General features: G+C 36.4%; 4 protein-coding genes and 3 non-coding genes across 18 annotated transcripts; 4 read left to right on the forward strand and 3 right to left on the reverse strand.

The window, feature by feature from the left end:
• Positions 1–132: 132 nt before the first annotated feature.
• On the reverse strand, positions 133–5,065 carry LOC121259757 (bZIP transcription factor 29-like). Of its 2 annotated transcripts, XM_041161490.1 has the most exons (5): positions 4,861–5,061; positions 3,374–4,625; positions 3,156–3,288; positions 2,966–3,050; positions 133–756 (listed from the first exon to the last, which is right to left on the reverse strand). In XM_041161490.1, the coding sequence occupies exons 2-5, from the start codon at positions 4,615–4,617 to the stop codon at positions 476–478; spliced, it is 1,743 nt and encodes a 580-aa protein (XP_041017424.1). In that variant the 5' UTR covers positions 4,618–4,625; positions 4,861–5,061; the 3' UTR covers positions 133–475. The 2 variants fall into 2 exon arrangements, with proteins under 2 accessions (XP_041017424.1, XP_041017423.1); XM_041161489.1 differs by having other exon boundaries at positions 3,374–5,065.
• Positions 5,066–6,967: 1,902 nt separating this feature from the next.
• On the forward strand, positions 6,968–7,046 carry LOC121261725. Its single transcript, XR_005939953.1, has one exon. It is a non-coding gene; the product is annotated as a small nucleolar RNA snoR64a (small nucleolar RNA).
• A 228-nt stretch (positions 7,047–7,274) lies between these two features.
• LOC121261728 lies at positions 7,275–7,366 on the forward strand. The gene has a single exon (XR_005939956.1). It is a non-coding gene; the product is annotated as a small nucleolar RNA snoR20a (small nucleolar RNA).
• Positions 7,367–7,482: 116 nt separating this feature from the next.
• On the forward strand, positions 7,483–7,564 carry LOC121261780. Its single transcript, XR_005940000.1, has one exon. It is a non-coding gene; the product is annotated as a small nucleolar RNA R38 (small nucleolar RNA).
• Positions 7,565–8,596: 1,032 nt separating this feature from the next.
• LOC121261626 (protein BASIC PENTACYSTEINE6-like) lies at positions 8,597–11,690 on the reverse strand. Of its 10 annotated transcripts, none has more exons than XM_041164083.1 (4): positions 11,617–11,690; positions 11,466–11,516; positions 10,025–10,190; positions 8,597–9,916 (listed from the first exon to the last, which is right to left on the reverse strand). In XM_041164083.1, the coding sequence occupies exons 3-4, from the start codon at positions 10,091–10,093 to the stop codon at positions 8,972–8,974; spliced, it is 1,014 nt and encodes a 337-aa protein (XP_041020017.1). In that variant the 5' UTR covers positions 10,094–10,190; positions 11,466–11,516; positions 11,617–11,690; the 3' UTR covers positions 8,597–8,971. The 10 variants fall into 10 exon arrangements, with proteins under 10 accessions (XP_041020017.1, XP_041020016.1, XP_041020019.1 ...); XM_041164082.1 differs by having other exon boundaries at positions 11,592–11,673; XM_041164085.1 differs by having other exon boundaries at positions 10,025–10,186; positions 11,617–11,666.
• A 2,683-nt stretch (positions 11,691–14,373) lies between these two features.
• LOC121261629 lies at positions 14,374–16,660 on the reverse strand. 2 transcript variants are annotated; one of them, XM_041164092.1, is made up of 3 exons: positions 16,396–16,660; positions 15,618–15,788; positions 14,374–14,613 (listed from the first exon to the last, which is right to left on the reverse strand). In XM_041164092.1, the coding sequence occupies exons 1-3, from the start codon at positions 16,489–16,491 to the stop codon at positions 14,596–14,598; spliced, it is 285 nt and encodes a 94-aa protein (XP_041020026.1). In that variant the 5' UTR covers positions 16,492–16,660; the 3' UTR covers positions 14,374–14,595. The 2 variants fall into 2 exon arrangements, with proteins under 2 accessions (XP_041020026.1, XP_041020024.1); XM_041164090.1 differs by having other exon boundaries at positions 14,374–14,623; positions 16,396–16,654.
• A 1,449-nt stretch (positions 16,661–18,109) lies between these two features.
• LOC121261628 (histone H3.3) lies at positions 18,110–19,499 on the forward strand. Its single transcript, XM_041164089.1, has 4 exons — positions 18,110–18,418; positions 18,545–18,621; positions 18,746–18,836; positions 18,947–19,499. The coding sequence occupies exons 1-4, from the start codon at positions 18,347–18,349 to the stop codon at positions 19,115–19,117; spliced, it is 411 nt and encodes a 136-aa protein (XP_041020023.1). The 5' UTR covers positions 18,110–18,346; the 3' UTR covers positions 19,118–19,499.

Below are 19,499 nucleotides of genomic sequence, written 5' to 3' on the forward strand. Positions count from 1 at the left end.
CTCTACGTGAGCAAGCGTTTGTGGCATCTGTCGCCTGGTTGGTCTGTAAACATTTTGTGGCTAACAGAAATTATCGAAGAATGCTTATTGCAGAATTTGGTATTCCAAATAGAAATTGAGCAGAATTTGGTATTCCAAATAGAAATTGAGAAACGCAAAATAATTATTGGATGGAGTTTGCGACGAACGTAACCAAGCCGGACATGCAGCCATATATTGCCCAAGAGAATGAAATGAGTATATCAAAAAGGTGACCAAAACTTCAGTTTTTTTACATCTGAACATAACCAACCAATTAAAAAATGACCAGGTTCAATAAAATAAACGATTTTATGTATTTCTAGATTTATAGAAGCTTATATACGATGGCACACAACCTTTATTTCATAGTAAGGCTTTTTTTTTTTTTTTTCCTATGAGCTATTTCAAAAGCTAGGACACCATGCAGTTTGAATAGACAAGTTGAAACGGCAACCTATGGGTTTGGCTCTTGCTCAGCAGCATCATCATTCTGCAGCTGGGGCTGTACTCCATTGTTATGAGGCTGTAGTTGTGCCTGATGTTGCAGTACATGCTGCTGCTGCTGCTGCCGCAGCAAATGGTAAAGCTGTGTTTGCTGGGGATGCTGCAGCTGGAACACCTGTTGATTAATGGAAAGCTGCTGAGCCATTAAGTCTGCAAGGTAGCCCTCCCCGCCAAATTCTGCTGCAGTAAGCCTCAAATGCTGAACTTCTGTGGTCAAGGCCTCGTTTAAAGCTGGGAGTCAAAAGACAAAACAGACAAATATCTTAGCCCAAATGCAGCCCTAAAACTATTAGGAACTAGGTACCATAGCAACAAATATCAAACGATGATATATTAAACAACCCCATTAAAATCTTCAGGATGAGAGAAATTAAGAGAGTACACATCAATAAATGCAAGATGAGCAACAAACTGAACCAGTACAACTTTAATGACTCGTATCAAAGCCCCATGTAATAGATATCCTCGTTTGAGACACATACTGATGCAAACTTGGAAAAAAAAAAAAAAGTTGGGGAACTTCATCCGGTTATCTCTAGTAAAAGTTTCAATTGGCTTAGAAACATAAGTTAATGTAGCAATGACAAAACACAATCTATATCTTGACGATTTGGGAGATGCAAAATACATGCCATGCCCCATCATTAGTTTTCCAGACAAACTACCGTCATCGAGCAAAAGAATTTCCATTGCAACAAGCCTGTGAAGTGTGAACTGCTTGAACAGCATCTTAAAGTTGCATCAAACTAATGTAATTAAGCAGTCGTGTATCCTGGATCCTAAGTGTAAAGCCAGGCATGAGCATGAGGGGGAGTAAAGTGCTTCTGGAAATTATCACACTTGTACAGGGATAATCATGTAATTTGATACGAATTACACTTTTTTGCACTTCATGGTTAAATTGTAAAGTCAGGTGAAATTTTACACGAGTTGGGATTAATCACTCAATCACACCTTTTTTTTATGAGAACTTCTAAGTTCAAAGTAACCCAATTAGAAGGAAAACAGCTGCGTTAGACGTACTAGAAACAGAGTTAAAGGTTTCTTCTGCTTGCTTAAAGTTTCAAGTTCCTAATGTACTCTCTTCTCAAGTAAAAACTACAAAGGAACAAAAATAAAAATAAAAACTATCGACTCTACAAGCAAAATCCAGCATGTTTGTTACTGCCTTGAACTTTTGTAAAAGAAAACGCACATTTTTGTTCTTAACTTCCGCCTCTTCTATGAAGCCTTATGTGGGCATCAAGGTGCTAGATGTGAGCCTCACTGAGATTTGAACTTGAAGTATTAATTTGTTTTAGAGAGGCACTTAAAGCATTCCCAGGCACACTTTTACTGACACTGATCAAGAACTTGAGAAGCCTCTTAGATTGATTCCTGATTTATTTGTTTACCAAGGTGCTTGATGTGAGCCTCGCTGAGATTTGAAATTGAAGTATTAATTTTTTTAAGAGAGGCACTTAAAGCATTCATAGGCACACTTTTACTGGTGCTGATCAAGAACTTGAGAAGCCTCTTAGATTGATTTCTGATTTATTTGTTTTCTGATTTACTCACAGATAGAAGGGCATCTTAACTTTAGGGTTTCTTTTCCTTCTCAGTGCCAAAAACTTAAAATTATATATATTGAACTTATCCCCCTTGTATATAAGAGTCCCAGTACAAAATGAAGCAACTAAATCCTACTTTGCCTATGTTTATTTGAATCTAGGTCAATTATGTTTCCACTAGCATATATGTCAAGGAGTTGATAGAGCCTGGAAGAAGAGATTGAACAATCCATACAGAATCAAAAATCATAAAATTAAAATAATCTGTGCTACATATTTGGATACTGTACTTATATTAAAAATATATATATATTTGGATACTGTAAAAGGCATGGTGGAACTGCCAAAATAATCAGTTAAATCTAGTTCCCAAGCAGCTTCAATACTGCCAAAATGGGAAAAAGATCAATAGTAAAAATTACATCATCAGAGTTGGAAGTTTTTGTATACTTATGTGGTAAAAGGAGGAATGGGTAAAGTGAAATGAGAAGCTAGGGTCAAAAGCACATTTCGTAACAGAAGAATGAGACAGCTTTCAGCTAAATCAAAATATGAAGTTCTTGTTTTGGTTTCGGGGGGAGGGGGTGGAATTTCATTAAAATATCAATAACCTAAATTAGGGGAAAGGCAACAGAAGAAGCCTCTCTACAACCTAGTCTAACATACCATAATTTCGAGTTAGAAGAGCCCCCACTAGAATTAGATGGCATATTTGCTAAACTCTAATTAGCTTACTCATGTATACTCCCAGTGTACTTGGGCTTTGCCTACTTCTATGAATACAACTTTTTGATCACCTATAAAAAAAAATTAGATGGAATATTTGCTAATAAATCATAGTTTGCTTCAGCTGACTAAATTACACGGAGCAGAAGAAAAAGTATGCATACCGTTTTTGAGCTTTGACTCCTGTTCCATGGCCTGAAGGCGGAATTTCAACTCATTGTTCTCACTCTTAAGCGCGATAGACTCCCTCTAGATAATAAAATGGAAAATAAAACCAAGAGCATATAACGAATATCAATTATTAATTAAGTTCATTACTAGTTAATAACAAATCTCATCAACCTAGATACCCACCTGTAACTTTGTAAGCTCATTAGACAATGTAGTGTTCTCTGTCTGTAGGGTTTGTGCCTTCTGTTCTAAGTCTGCAGTGTAACGCATCTTTCGCTCCTTGGAACGAGCAGCTGACAGACGATTAGCCAAAACCCTGGATCAGAAAATCAGAAATGAGAAAATTCACTCAAGGGCACAATGATTGCCAACAATACACAGATAAAAGGGTGAAAAAACACCTCTTGGCACGCTTCGGGTCTGATAATGCAATCTCAGACAGTTTCGCATTTTCCCTGATCTTTTCCAGTTCAGCCTCACTGAAGTGATCATTTCCAAACTCCACGCAGAACTTATTTGCGTTCCCATCAATGGTACTGATAGGTAAGTGTTGGCCCATTCTAGTTCCTATGGGTGGGAGCTTTGGTGACTCATCGTCAAAATGCAAATTTCCCATATAACTATCCATTGAAACACTTCTATTGTGTCGAACAGTGGGCTTCGTGTCTCCACCAGCAATTCTCTTTCCTTCTCTATTCTCATTAGCAACACTAGAACTGTTTGAGTAGCCATTTACACGACTTTCCACTTCATTATCACTGCTATCACATCCATTTGTCTTCGAGCCACTGACTTTGCTATCCATATCCTTTTCCTCTGTACCAGATGAGTTCATTTTATCAATATTGTCCAGATTCATGATTTCATTAAACAAGTCATCAACGGTTTCTCCTTCAGATTTCCCTTCGGCTGTTCCATCAGCAATGTTATTGCCATCCCTATCCCTCTTCAACTCACTCTTCATCACCAACTGGATTGGCTTGTCCACCCCTGAATTCTCTCTTACAGAAACCGACCGGTCCAAAACTCCCCGACTTCCAATGGGAATCAATTGAGGTGAAGACTGAATCATGGCTGAAAATCCCAATGGAATACTATCACTGTTGGAGCGCCGGTGCCCTCTACGAGGAGGAAGGCCCTCACCTACCCGAAATGCATTATGTCCGTTTACAGGCAAAGGAAGTGGCAGGGAATGAGAATTGACAGCACTTTCTTCCATAGACAAATCAGTCGAGATTGGATCAGAGAGCGAGCTCATCGAGGGCTCACGATAAGGCAAAGGACTCAAAGGGGGCAGCAAGTTATCAAGCGCAAAAAACGTGGGTTGAGATAAAGATCTAGAATGGGAAGGCCCCGGGCTTAAACTCTGAGAACCCGGTTGTTGTCGTGAAGCCGGGCGGGCCCCCATAAACTGGGGAAACTGAGGCGAAGAAGCGGTGTTATTCGGATGCGAGGGTGGTATACCAGATCTCTTGTTACCATTCTCACTACCTCCAGGACTCGAATTTTGCGGTGAATGACGCACTGGAAAACCCATTTGAGACGCGTTTAAATTTTGCATATCCAATTGATTCTTTGGTTTCAATCCAAATGCAGATTGAAGCCCCACTTGCATAGCATTTCCACTTTCATCAACGCCACCCATCTCCCTCTCTGTTATGCTAAAACCTTTTAATACGTATAAAAAACCCTAATACTACCAGATATGGTAATGAAACAAACCTCTAAAACACACACCAACAAAAACTCGTACTAATCGACTGGAACCCAATTATCAGAAAAATAGAAAAAAGAACATGACTGCGCGATCATACACACGGTCATCATAGTCATAGTCATGGTCATAGACAGACCCTACCTGTTTCAGTGAAATAGACTCGATACAGACCTCAGTGCATGGCGGAAGACGAGCAAGAGAACCTCGAAAGTACGGGCAGACAGTTATCGAAGACCGCGACCGAGTTTATCGGGCAACTGTGGCGGTGATGTCCACAAGCACGGGGGAGTAGGCCTTGGGCTACACTTCGAAGAACTCAGAAATATTGCCGCTAGGGACACAAGCTTTCTTGTCCTTTCTCTCTCTCTCGGACAACGTAAATATATATGTATCCTTGTATGGACGGCTTTATTTTCGGTCATTTTTATTATTATTTTTTTGGGTAAATTGAAACGCGGTTTCAAATCATTCGCTTTCGTGTCGATGACGCCGTTACGTTACGGTCTTTCTTTCTTTCTTCCCTTTATCTCCGCCTTTGATCACGACGATAAGATTCTACGGCAGATTGACGATTACGTTTTTCGTATTCACTAATAGCCGAACCGGCCTCAGTCGGTGCAAAGGTGCAAAGTGTTCAGACGGCCAGCTTGGCTTGGCATGGCAACTACGTATTTGAGGATTTATTTAGCTTATTATGGTTTTATTTATTTACTTAAAAAAACCTTTTTATTTATTTATTTATTAATGAGCAGATCCTTTTCCATACGCACCCCTTCATTTTTTAAGAGTATTCCATCACAAGCCATGGACTTTCATATTTTTGTAATATATTTAAAATGCACTAGCCTACCATATTTTGTGCATATGGTGCTTTCATCGTGTGTTTATCTTCTACTTGGGTCTAATTATATATTTTAGGTTGAGAAGCGATACATATATAACCTGTTCAACATTTTAATAACTCGGTGTTGGATGGAAATTGATTATTTAAAATCCCAATCAGGCGAAAAGCTCTTAACTCTTTCTTCTTTTTTTTTTTTTTAACATTTTTAAGGAAGTGAAACTGACAATAAATGGTTTGTAAATAGTCATTGTTCATTTTAATATAATCACATAAATATTTTATAAAAATAAACTCACAAACTGATGTGATTTCATATAATACGTGAAATATATTTTATAATAAGAGTAACTTTATAATTTGAGATACTATATTAAACTATATAAGTTTAAGAATTTACTTATATATATATTTGTGATTAAAACATTTCTATTTATTTATTCATTATAAGATATTAGTAAGAAAACCATTAGAGACGCTAAAGGAATTTAAGAAATTGAAGTGGCACAATGCCAGTATGCCATGATAGTTAAGTTTTTTTTTTTCTTCACTTTCCCCCTAACCCCCCACTTGTTATTCTCCCTTGAGAGAGAGAGAGAGAGAGAGAGAGAGAGTGTCATTGAGGGGTGACGATGATAACATCCCCGTCTTGCTGGTAAGGGACAACGACGACACGTGAGAGGGCGAGGAAGATGGTTGGGCTGGAGAGGAGGAGGGGCCACGAGGGTTTGGGAAAGGGAACGCGTGAAGGTGTGAGGAGGGGAGGAACACATAGGAGGGGAAAAATTAAAGAAAAAACAGACTGATGTAGCATATTGACACTGCGCCATATTAATTTGTGAGATCTTTGGTGTCTCTAACAGCTGTCTATTAGTAAATCATGCACCACATATTCAGGTGACCAAAACTTGACGATGGGCTACCTCGATTGGGGCAGGTTTAAGATATGGGCAGGCTGTTCGAATTTGAACCCGAGGCCCATTGAGGCTCCACACTCGTTTTAAAGTTTGGTTTCCAATCCCCTCTCTTTCTTGGCCCCAATTCATAAAAACCCAATGCTCTCCCCCGTTTTAACCTATTGGTCCATATATCCGAACCCAAAGGAAATGCTTCACCGACTAACAGGAGGTGTTATCACACTATTTGTCTGTGACAATGTTTCCATCACCCCTCAAACTACGAATCTATTTGACTTAAGGCCTCCCGTCGAGCCACTTTATAAACCAAGCCTGCACGCCACTTTAGCCATCCCGAAAAACCCTAGATAAAACTTCTATAAATCGCCGTCTCCTTACCTTCTAAGCGTGCCTCGCCTCCCTCTTCAGTTCTTCACCTTCTCGCGCTCAGTCTGAGGCTTGTATTCCGCCTTATTGCTTAGGTTTTGTGTTCATATATGCACTTGGGATATGATTATATTGGAGAGAGGGCAAATGACGAAGATTCTTGATTGTTAGAATGCTCGAACTTTGATTTTGGGTGTGATGATCCAACAATTTTGAATAGGAAGATCTGATGCCTCTCTTTCTCTAATATTCATTTCCACTATCTTTCTCACTTTTTCGCTATGTTTTTTTAAATCGTTTAATTTCTGTTGTTTTTAATGTTTTCCTCTTCTTTTTCCTATATCATCTACGAGCGAGGAAACTTATGAAGCACACGGTTGCATTCATGAATTCCGACCTCATAAATAGTTGATGGTCACACATGATGTTATATTTCTTTTTGTTATAGTTGTGGATAAATAGCCAGTGATGAAGATCTTGAAATCGACTGAAATGCAAGTTAATGGTAAACTTGTAAACTTGTCGAAAATCATGAACTAGGACGGTCTGAGGCTCTTTTTTTCTTTTTCCATCCATTTGCATATCTCGTGTCGAGTGTAAGAGAGTTCGTCCTTTTTTAGAAGTGTTGGAATTCATGATCATAATTTGTTGGATAAATCGTATCTACAGTGTTGTGAATGATGAGGATATAATTTTTACAGTTATCCCTGTCTGATGCATTTGTGCTGACAGTTTGTAATCTGACACACACTGTAGGGCTATATAGTCATTTCAATAAATTTGCATGTTATATAATCCTTCTGCCCCTTGTGATTCTATTATTCAAACTAAAATATTTTGAATGATTTTGTGGTTTTAATCATGTTTGGTCAAATTCTTGAATCTGATCTTCATAAACATTTGCAGTTATGAATGCATGTTTATTTTTTATCACAGAGTCCTGATACAATCACGCTGAAATCCACGGGATTCGGTAAAAATCTATCCCGTGAATTCCCCATTTTCTCTCACGCTGTCGAATCTCTTCGGTTTGATTTATTTTGAGTATAGTTTTATTTTGCCGTAATCTTATTCGGGTCGGTCGGTCGATATTCCGCCCTTGTTCCCTCCTATTATCAGAATTTGTTGTAAATATAATCTGGGGTGCTGTATAACTCAAGCCAGTTGTGAATGTGTGGGTCTTTAGAATGATGACAATGATGACTGAACGATCAATGCGGAAGCTTTGGGCATTTAGAAGGGATTACTTGGTTAAAATGGTTTCAATGTTTAAGTTCTTGGAAATGTGCACATACAATTTATATGTCAGTTGGTGATTGGTATGGCATGAATATCTGCCGTGCGATATGTGGGACTTCAAGAGAGACGCACATAAGCCAAATAATGTCAAGACTCCACTTATTGAGTTCCATGGTAGTAATTGTCATTTGAAATGTATTTCTCGAAAATATGTTCTATTATTGGCATTTGATTGGAGAAATCAGCATATGTTAGACAAAGGAATACTACCTTCAGCGGATGAAAATTGGCTTCTATTTGAAAAGCAGAAACCATTTATTTTCCGTCTCTTAAATTTTGAACACGGTGAGCATAGAGAGAGAGAGCGAGACGCTGCGAGAGACCTCCTTCTATATCATTCCCTCCCCCTCCCTCCCTCCCTCCCTCCCTTCCCGTCTGACGCACGTACCATGCCCGGCAGGAGCATCTTCAGAACTAAATTCCTAAGTGAAAATTGTCAACTTATTATTCACTGTACACATTCCAAAACATAGCCATATCGATCAAAAAATAAAGTTATAGACTGACGCTTTTCATTCAAGAGTGCAAGTTCCACAACAATCTAGACTGAACTCCGACATATCACTTGGACGACTAATCACTACTTCTAAACTAAGGTAGTTTAGGCGAGACATGGGAGGAGGCTTTCATTCTTTATTGATGTGGATAAAATAGTTACATCGATGACAACAGAGAATGCTGATTTTCTGCAGGAAGAGTAAACTGGCAGGGCTACTAACAAGCTCATTCGTTTGTGCCAATTATGAATTTCTTTCTTTTACTCCACGGCTGAAAGGGAAAGTAGTATAAGATGGATACCTGCTCGTCATTAGCTGTTTAACTATTATCGTATACCTCCATTCCATTAAAATTTACTAGTCTACTTGATTGTTATGTAGCGATTTGTCCCATGCTTGGCCCAGTGGTCTTTCAGGTCAACGGGATTCGACAGATCATGGCCTTCCCCTGCAAGGCGGCTGATAAGCTTGTTAAAAGCACTTCCGCTCATCTTTCGCCCACCGACTCGGGCATGCCGCTTGTTGGGCACAGCTGGTAGAGGATACATTGACAGGGTTGTTGTGCAGCATGAAGATTGCCACCCCCCATTTCCCCATTTGTAACACTGCCTAAGGATTCCAGTGCAGGAGCATGCTGGTGCAGGCATGGTTGAGTCGTCATATGAAACCTGATTCAACCCCAGGTCCTGTCCCTTCCAATCAGACTTTGAAGCCCCAGACTGTCTGTTCAGATCATCACCTCCGACACCCATTTCCGGCCCACCTTTCCATTCTTGTGACTTTCCAAACATGATTTTATTCAAGTCATCACTCTCGCTCTTAATCTTCCTTGGAGGTTTTGAGGCCTTGCTTGCAGTTGTCATCCCCTTGGTCTCTTTTGTTCGTTTAGCTCGTCGTGACTTGGCAGTCTCAGACTCAACTTGTGATGCTGCAAGGCCTTCGCTTGTGTGCATATCCCTTGTATTGTTAGAAGCCTCACCCATCTGGGGTAAATGATGAACGTGCTGTTGGGGATGGTGGATGTGCTTCACCCCTCGTGAGATTTGGCATCCTGGTGGGCATGAGGACATATTGCCACTGCTCAAGGAGTTTTCCCTATATTGAAGAGTGGCAATGGCATTGTCCCGTTCCAGTATGGCATTATTCCGTTCTGCTATTGCTGCATCTCGTTGCAAAATTGCCATGTCTCGTTCTGCAATAGCTGCCTTTTTTTCAGAAAGGGTCAAATTTCGTTCTTGAAGAGCTGCATCTCTTTCAGCTATAATGGTCATTATCTGCTTCATTGATGGCTGATGTTGCATCAACCACTGCAACAACAGCAGCATTTGCATATCTATCACATCAGGAATTCAAAAAGAAAGATGTGCTCATTCCTATAGTTCTGTGTATAATCTGTATCAAATTCTTACTCATACCTGACCCTGAGCTGATTTATACTGGTCTGCTTTGTGTCTTCCATTTTCACGATGCCCTCCATCATCCATCTGAGCAGTAATTCCGATAAAAGTTTCAAACCTCCTTTGTAAGCACCAAGTCCTGGTCAATCAAGCATGACCCTTGTCCAGGCTACAGATCCTCTATCTTGAAGCAAAGAGATAAAATCGTTCATAGTTTATTTATGGGTTGCCTGTGTGCAGATACACACAGGCACAACAGATTTGAACACACACAGAGAGAGAGAGAGAGAGAGAGAGAGAGATGGAGGGAGATTTGAATTACAGAACCATAAGCAGGTGGACATAAGGAATAATAGAAACCCCTCAAGGAGGAAATATTAGAAATCATGTATAAATCCAAAGCTTAAGACCCACACGCTTCCATCAAACAATGATCCACAAGATGCAAAAAGCAAACAATGAATATAGACAAGACAATATTGATGATCGCCTATATACAAAGAATACTCGAAGATGGAAATGAGAAATCAGATGCACGAAAGCTCATCTAATGAAAATGATGCTGAAATGGACCATAGCTAAAACAAGAAGCAAGCACAGATGTTAAGCTAAAAGTATAAATAAGTTACAACAGCCCTAAAGAGCATAGAGAAGGTATGCAAATTCGGACGGTGTCTTTGAACAAAAGTACATCCTAATTGTTAGCACTAATCTGACTAAGCACTTTTAAATAACTAATCAGTCACAGAATGTATGTGAATTTCTTGAGTATAAACGCTGAGCCTACAAAAATACAGTGTGGCATGATGTTGAAATGTTATGAAACATGATTGCACAACATATTTTTGGTTATATTATATAATGGTAATGATCAAGAAAAAAAGATACGGATGCACTTTGTATATAATGTTCTTGGATAAATGCATTCTCTCATGCAGAGCCCTCGTTTTCACTATGCTTCAGTTCAATATATAACATGTTGTGGCTCCGATGAAAGAGTCAAGGATTGCCAACTTTGTAGTATGCTCTTACACTTCTAGGCCCTTTTGTTTAATTCTTAAAAACCAAATCAAATCGATCATGGCAATTGTCATGTAAAAAAGCTTCATTCCTTCTTGGGAACCAAAAAGACGATGGCAGTAAGAGCAGCCAACGAAACAATAGAAAGAATCATCACAGCATGTCCATATCAATTTAATCCCTCATTAAATGTCACCCAATCCTAGTTTAATCCACAAGATCACCTACAGAGTACTACGCACAGCTTAACATCGATTGCCACACGCACAGGGAACAGAAATCACCAAAATTAGTGTCTACTGCTCGAAAAGTGTTGCAGAAACACCAATTCAAGAAACAAGCTGCACAAACTTAGCACTAAGTAGGTAGTAACAGTATTAATAATCAGACGAAGAAAATCAAATCGCTACAAAAATTAAAAAAAAGCGAGAAGCTTTACCTGAAGAAGTAAGAGCAAGAGAATCGGAAGAGGAACGGAGACTTCGGGAACCTAAAAATCAAGAAAGTTAAAAATAGAGAAAAAAAATTGGGGAAGCCACAGTTGGGAAAGGGATGCAAAACCCACTTTTCCGCTGCGGGAGCGATTTTACCTGTACCTCACTACATTTTTTCTTTGCACTGCTCTTTTTATTTTTTATTTTTTTTATTCCTAAGAGTACAATTTTCTTATTCATTTTCTGGCATAAATAAAGGAGATTTTTCCTTCACCTTTTGTATGCCTGAGATAAAATAGACGATGATTTTTAAGGATTCCCTTCGCCACGTGCGACAAAATTATGAAGTTGTAGTGGTATTTAATTATGAATAATGCTAGAGGCTAGGAGTTTTTGTTAGACTCTAATATGTGTATTTTTATGTTTTTCTAAAAAATTTTTATATACATTTTTTAAACAATTATAAATATTTTAAAAATATATAAAAAAATTCACAATATCATTAAAAAATATTTTCTTAATTACGAAGTAAATAAGTATTTTTTAATGATTTATTTTTTGCTTTATTAAAAAAATATTTTTTAATGATATCCAAATTTATTTTATTTTTTTAAATATTTAAAAATGTTAAAAAATTTATATAAAAAATAATTAGCGGTGCCTCTAGTACTGTCCTTTAGTTATTTAGTTTTTTCAATAATAATTAAACTTTGAGCCAATGTTAAATTTAATTAACTGTCTTGAAGATTAGTTGACAGTTGACACCTAGGTAGACATGATATTATGTAAATATATATGACATACCCACGAAATTAAATTGAATCACGTTGCTTATTTACGTCTTGTTTGAAGCATTGATATTGACTTAGCCAGATGAGTTTTTACCATAGTGTAGGAAATTGAAGTTGTAGGCAAATTTTATTTTATTTGTTTTTTTCTCTCAACCTATTTTTATTTGAGAAATGATATTTCCACCAAGGAAACTCACCAATAAAAGCTACCGATTGTAGGGTTTTTTTTTTTTAACTTAATGGTTAAGGAAATATATTTTAATAAATTTGTGATTTTTTTAAAATGCGTAAAGGATTTAAAAATGTTTGAAAAAAAAAATTGACCGTTCTGTGGAAACTCTTGGTGGCTCTACTCGGTGGGTGTAGCAACACCCTTTTTAATTTCATTTGCTCCTCTCTCCAAACACAAAAATATAGGAGATACTTGGTGGGTGGATGTGTGATTTTGTAGAATTCGTAAAATGTTATAAATCTTATTGTTGTACAGATTGGAATAATTTTGATTGGTATGACTTTAGTGGCCCCGCGATATAATTTTAGTGACAATGGCCATATTGCATATAAATGAAGCTTTTCTTAATGTCCTCCAGCAAACAATATGAAATATCTCGAGATGAATTCCTTTGCATCCCATTTCTTATACACCCATGTATTACAGTATTAAAAATCATTGCTATAGATAGACATTTTTTTTATATCCATGTATTAATACAACCTTTAGATAGAATAATGATAATTAAATAAAAAGAATGACCGTTAGATAAAATAAATACAACCGTTAGATCTACAATATATAACTATTAAAAAGTAAATAAAATAATAAATAAATAATAATTTATTGTTATAGAGATTAAGTTTTGAATGAGGTAGCCAAAATGAAAAAAACTTTTGCCTTTTTTTTCCAAATATTTTTTTATATTTATTAAAATTTTCAAAAAAATAAAAATAAAAATCATAAATTCATTAAAAAATAGTTACTTAACTATTACGTAAGTAAAAAAAAAAAAAAAAAAAGAACTGGATCGGTGGCCATCATATGTGATAAGCATTTCCCAAATGCAAAAAGTGTCATTAATAAAAAAAAATTGCCTAAACTAATGCTAGTGTTCTTGACATGAAAGCAAAATAATTATAAGAAATTAGATATTCACGTAATTAAATAAAATTATGTTAATCTAAAAAAAAAAAATTATGTGGCTTATTTATACATAGCTTATTGTGGAACTAGAATAACTATATATAAAAAAAATTAAAACAAATATTTTATTGTTAATTGACTAGAGTGCGAATCTCCGGGATAGAATTCCACGCGGCGTTCCAAGTTTCTAACTTCTTTTTTATAGTACAGCAAAGAAATTGAACCTCTAAAGTCAAATCCACGTTCCAGTCTTTGCCTATTCTGGCTTTTTTGCTTTTATTTTCACATATTGAGATTGGGACCAGATTGATAAAAAGCCCAATCCAAGTTTAATCAAAAGACTCTTGTTTCAAGTGACCAGAATAAACCGAAACGTGAGTCCCACCCAGAACTTGAAACAAGATTTGGGGGAAACCAGAATAGCACAATATATCGTTCGTTTTAGGTTCGAACAAATCACCTATCCAAGTGATATTTTATGAAGAAAAGTACCATTACTTCATTGCATCTAATTCTAAACACGAAAAAAAAAAAAAAAAAAGAGATTTGATTGTACAAATCTAAAAATTAACAACACCTAAAAGTCTCACAATGATCAATTTATAACAAAGAACCCAAGATTAGAAATAATCTGATTGGTCCTTGCCCGATACGTACATCCCATTCCAATAAGAAAAACAATTAGTCCACAAAGAGATTCAATAAAAACTACCTCACAAAGTAATGTAGCGTGATGTGGTACTTTAGATTATAAAACTTTATTTAATGTAAAACAAATATGATGTATCATATCATGAAATATCAATTTGCGAGATAGCTTTTTGTGAATCTCTCTTTGTGAATGTAACATTTCTATTCCAATAATGAGCCATGGAAAATAAAAAAACCTTCACTGTGAAGTTTATCATCAAACCTTCACAGGAAAACGGGAACCTTCACCTGTGCCTAGGGATGAAAAGAAAGGATGGGAATAACCGTGGGATTAGCCTGAATGAGAACCTTTTCAATATTGTCAGGGTACATGTACATGTTTTTACAAACATAGATGATTGTTTTTGGCTACAAATTCAACATAGAATTGATAGTTACACGAGAAACGTAATGTCAACAACAAGAGCAAAGTGTAATTGCAGGGTCAATATTTGTACCTCTAGTCTATGCTTTCCTTCCTCTCAATACTTGACCTGCTGAGTACAAGTACGCCAATTATGATGAGCAGGGCACCTGCAAACCACTACCAGACATACCTTTTCATCAGAACATGAACAATTTAAGTGCCTTAGGCTTGCTAAAACCAAATTATCTCTCTTAGTGTTGCACTTAATGTTCTTCAAAAGAATAATCAATATGAATTGACAATCACTAATTAATATTATTAATCTCCGACCAGAGAAAAGCAACCATTAGCTAGAGTTGGCAAGTCCACTTTTCAGCACTGGTTCCAAAACTGCAGTAAGATGAAAACTCGGCCATCTTAGGGGAGGTTTGGATACAAAAAGGCTTTTAACTCATCTTATCTAATCATTACAATTTTTCCAAATTTCCAAACAAAATACAATAAATAATTCAACTTTTTCAAATCTCAAAACAATAATAATATTCTAACAATATTTTATTCAACTTTTAACTTTCATCTCAACTCATCTCATCTCATCTCAATTTTCAGGTAATCATCAATCACCAAAGTGATGTGATTTTGGACTGCAGCCAAAATGCCAAGCGCCATCCAGGCATAACATGAGAGAACCCCAAATGGGGTGAACACCAAGGTCTCTAGCACAATAATATTGTAGAAAGAGAATATTAAAATAACCGATTGCCTTAAATGTGTGCTCATATGATAACTGTTCATTGACAATACTGGATGTCACCTCTTTTTGAATGGGAAATCGATAGATATGTAGCAACTACAGATACCTAAGGCAATCCAACCTTTCTCCTGGTATAGGAGCTCTGTTCTTCATTAATTCTCTTTCATCTAGCTACTCTGAATCGTGATACTAGACAACTCAAACTCTGGTTTTCACAAATAAGAAGCTCGAGTACCACCTTTCCTTGCACCGGGACTTTCTTTTCCCCTTTGGGCATCAGGACTGTTCTTGCTTTCAGAAACTAGCACTGGATGTATATCAACAGGAACTAAAATAGAAACCCAGAGACTCTTTGAAAACCAATTTTTTTATCAGGGCGGCCATAATTCATATTTTTTTCATATTTAATAGATTTACCTGAAATGACAATGCCTCCTCGAACAAGAAAAATCCAGCTAGACCAGAAGAGAGGAAATTGGTAGCAAAGTTTGTTACCGTAGCTTGTAGAGAAGAGAGAGCTTTAAGGCTGTTGACATAACATCCCCACATCGTCGCATTGAATAATATGACCATGGAAAATCTAACAAACTGTACGGAAATAAGAAATGGGTCAGATATGAGATATCAATGCAAGAATGAAAAAATAGAACAAAGAAAAAAGGCAAAATTAATCTTCGTATGATATCAGTATCAACATTGGGTAATATTAAAGAACAAAAGGTGAAAAAGTTTGCAAGCGACAGTCTCACATTATTGTCTAACGAATGTTTGCAAGAATTAGTTTGACAGAAAACCCATTCTTCTTGTGCGTAAGATGAGTGAGTCCCACACTCACGGGATGAAATTGATTCCATTTTTTACAATTGTGAGTGGTCTTCAAGAGGCATATTCTAAGTAATGGAAGATGAAATGAACATGTCTATATTACGCAGGCGCCCTGGGAGAACTGTAAAGTGTTTGTGCTAACCCTGTGTGTTCTAAACGGTGAATTTGGCCCTCGTCTTTGGCCTTCTGTTGCTGTTACTGCCCAATTTGTGTTTGTTGATTTGTCTCCCTTATTTACCCACGTGGTTTGCTAGTCTAAACCATTCGGCAAATGAGATCAAACATAAAATTGGCACTGCAAGGAATGAGGTAATACTGGATGAAAAACGTACTATATAGTATAAACAACCAGAATAATGAATGAACGCACCTGAGAGGTGAAGAGCTTTGCGGAAATGGCAGCAAGAGCAGCCGTAACTCCGGCTGAGATTGCCCAGGCGTAGCCCTTCCTCTCTCTAGCCTCCATCACAGTATCAGATTCAGACCTTCGGCGCAACGTGAGCGGGGAGGTAGCCTTCTTTCTTCAAACCTCCCTCGTCCGATCCTGGCAAAGGTGGATACCTGGTTCGATACTGCCGGTTATTCTTTCCCCACTTTTTTTTTGGTTGGGTGAGGGAACGGGTTTTTTCTGCTTTCTGCATTCATCTGTTTCTCTAAAAAAAAAAAAAAAATTTTATTGACACCTATTGCTCGGAGTCTCGACTAGATCTATCTCGATTAGTTAAAAGTTAAATTTATTAAGTATTTAATTATTTTAAAATTTTAAATAATTTTTAACTAATGTGACTTTTAAAAGTTTTTTTAAATTTAAAAATTATTGTACATATATCAAATATATATTTTATCAATTATTTCTCTCTCTTTCTTTCTATCATATATTTTATCACAATTTAATTATTACAATTTTTTTTAAATTCTTACATAAAATAAAATAAATAATTTAATTCTTTCAAATTTTAAAATAAAAATAATATTAACAAGATATAATCTATCAATATTTTATTCAGCTATCAATTTTTATCTCAACTCATCTCATAATTTAGATCTCGTTTGTTTTCGCATATGAGATGAATTGAGTTTAAAGTTTAAAATTAAATAAAATATTATTATAAAATATTATTTTTATTTTAAAATTTGAAAAAATTGAATTGTTTATTTTATTTTATGTGAAAATTTGAAAAAGTTGAACTGATTAAATCATATGAGATAAGATGAATCGAGAGAAATTTTGAAAATGAACTAGGCCTAAAAGAGTAAGGATGGGCATCACAAAGAAAAACTTTAAATAACTACATTGTACGTTTGGATGATAAACTTATCTTAACTCATTATTACAATTTTTTTAAATTTCAACACAAAATATAATAAACAATTCAATTTTTTCAAATTCTAAAATAATAATAATATTAAAAAATAATATTTTAATAATATTTTATCATCTCAACTCAATTCAACTCAACTCAGTTCAATACCCAAACGCAACCATTAACTCATCTTAACTTACCTCAAACGCAACCATTAACTATCAAAACGCAACTCAGTTCAATATTTTAGGTTGTGTTTGATTGTCTAACTAAACTTAACTCATCTTAACTTACCTCAAACCAATTAATAATGAGATTCATTACTTTTTCAATTTTTTAAATCAAAATTAAATTTAGTTTTACCTACTTTATATATTTCAATCTAAAAAGTAAAATTCATCTTAACTTAAAAAAATTAGATCCATCTCAATTACGTTTATTACTTTAAATGACCATTAAATTATTAATTTAAGCTTGAGATAAATCTAACCATTGAGTTGATTTTTTAGTAATGGCAGACATATACTTTATACGTATAAATTTATGTTCGAAGATAGAATATTTTTATAAAATAATTATTTTATTTTATTTTATTTTTTAAGGGAAAATAATTATTTTATTAGAAACACACGCTGGAAATCCTCATCTCATAAAGGGGAACCAATTGCAGACAAGCTTACACACTTGAGACCAATCAGAATGTATCACACGGATCGATGCCTTTTGCCCGTTGAGTTCACGTTCCCCCTCTAAACCCGCTCATATAAAACTCGTGCTTGTTCGCATCCATCACAAAACCCAGTGCCCGTCTATTACTCTTATTGTTTTTGTGCTTCCGATATGTTCGAAGTAAGAACCCTAGTTCTTGTTGTCGTCCTCCACCTCCTTTCGTGATCTAGATATTTCTTTCTGGTTTTTGTGTTCGAAGTTGATTTCTTAATTTATCGGCTTTAATTAGAGCCTTTCGTTTTAAAATACGCAAAATCTCTTTGTTCCGTGCCTACCATCTGAAGAGTTATGGCTCGTACGAAGCAGACTGCTCGCAAATCCACCGGTGGAAAGGCTCCGAGGAAGCAGCTCGCCACAAAGGTTTGTTTCTCCGAACTTTCAAGCGACAATATTTGAAACTGAACGAAATTTTGTTTCCGGAAAACTATCTTTTTCGATTATCTTGGGAGTCCGTTTCTAAACTTCTCTTCGGTTGATTATGTCAAGGCTGCAAGGAAATCGGCACCCACTACCGGTGGAGTCAAGAAACCTCACCGTTATCGCCCCGGAACTGTTGCTCTTCGGTAATTACTTTTGTGAACACCTACTTTTATTTTATTTTATTTTTATATCTATTTCTATTTCTATTTTGATGTCATTCATTATATTTACGAACCCTGATATATCATTATCATATATTTGAAACAGTGAAATTCGTAAGTACCAGAAGAGTACTGAGCTTTTAATCCGCAAATTGCCCTTCCAACGCCTAGTTCGTGAAATTGCTCAAGACTTCAAGGTTCGTAATCATGATTGGCTCCCAAGAAACTTCTGGGATGTCACTTCTATTTTCTTCTGATCTCTTCAAGGAAATTGAGAAATCGGTTTTTGTGAATTTGTATTCTACAGACGGACTTGAGGTTCCAGAGTCATGCGGTTCTGGCGCTTCAGGAGGCTGCAGAGGCTTACCTCGTGGGTCTCTTCGAGGACACCAACTTGTGCGCCATCCATGCTAAGAGGGTGACCATTATGCCTAAGGATATCCAGCTTGCTAGGAGGATCCGTGGCGAGCGTGCTTAACTGGATTTGGAGCTCGATGTTTGCGTATTGGATTTTGCATTTATTAGGCCGTGCTTTACTTCTTTTGATATTGTACAGTCAAAGATTAGGAAATTGGCCATTGGTTGAGGCCCACAATACTATATGAATTTGGTTTCTTGAACATTTCTTTGCGGTCTCTCTGGTTCGTGTGAAGTATTTTCAGCACTTGCACGACCTTTTTGTGTTGCCAACGTCATGGTCACGGGTCATGGCTTGCGGTTGATAGCTTTGCTTTTTGTGTTTACTCAGCGATCAATAAGTCGTTATTTCTTGTTATGGGGTTATTCTTTTACCTAGAAACCTCAATGAAAATGCTTTCACGCCAAGTCCCATTACAATACAATCTCCATGCTTGCAGATT

This window comes from Juglans microcarpa x Juglans regia, chromosome 4D (assembly GCF_004785595.1).
Source record: "Juglans microcarpa x Juglans regia isolate MS1-56 chromosome 4D, Jm3101_v1.0, whole genome shotgun sequence".
In the NCBI taxonomy this organism is placed as follows: Eukaryota; Viridiplantae; Streptophyta; class Magnoliopsida; order Fagales; family Juglandaceae; genus Juglans; species Juglans microcarpa x Juglans regia.

Bases quoted from the DNA above. Each gene is read 5' to 3' on its own strand.
- LOC121261626 (XM_041164083.1), bottom strand. From the start codon at position 10,093: ATGGATGATGGAGGGCATCGTGAAAATGGAAGACACAAAGCAGACCAG. The intron at 9,917-10,024 runs GTATGAGTAAGA...CTGTTGTTGCAG, and splicing joins ATAAATCAGCTCAGGGTCAG to TGGTTGATGCAACATCAGCC.
- LOC121261628 (XM_041164089.1), top strand. From the start codon at position 18,347: ATGGCTCGTACGAAGCAGACTGCTCGCAAATCCACCGGTGGAAAGGCT. The intron at 18,622-18,745 runs GTAATTACTTTT...TATTTGAAACAG, and splicing joins CCCGGAACTGTTGCTCTTCG to TGAAATTCGTAAGTACCAGA. The intron at 18,837-18,946 runs GTTCGTAATCAT...TGTATTCTACAG, and splicing joins AAATTGCTCAAGACTTCAAG to ACGGACTTGAGGTTCCAGAG.
- LOC121259757 (XM_041161489.1), bottom strand. From the start codon at position 4,617: ATGGGTGGCGTTGATGAAAGTGGAAATGCTATGCAAGTGGGGCTTCAA. The intron at 3,289-3,373 runs GTGTTTTTTCAC...TTTCTGATCCAG, and splicing joins GACCCGAAGCGTGCCAAGAG to GGTTTTGGCTAATCGTCTGT. The intron at 3,051-3,155 runs GTGGGTATCTAG...TTTATTATCTAG, and splicing joins ATGAGCTTACAAAGTTACAG to AGGGAGTCTATCGCGCTTAA.
- LOC121261629 (XM_041164090.1), bottom strand. From the start codon at position 16,491: ATGGAGGCTAGAGAGAGGAAGGGCTACGCCTGGGCAATCTCAGCCGGA. The intron at 15,789-16,395 runs GTGCGTTCATTC...ATTTCCGTACAG, and splicing joins CAAAGCTCTTCACCTCTCAG to TTTGTTAGATTTTCCATGGT. The intron at 14,624-15,617 runs GTAAATCTATTA...TATGTCTGGTAG, and splicing joins AGGAGGCATTGTCATTTCAG to TGGTTTGCAGGTGCCCTGCT.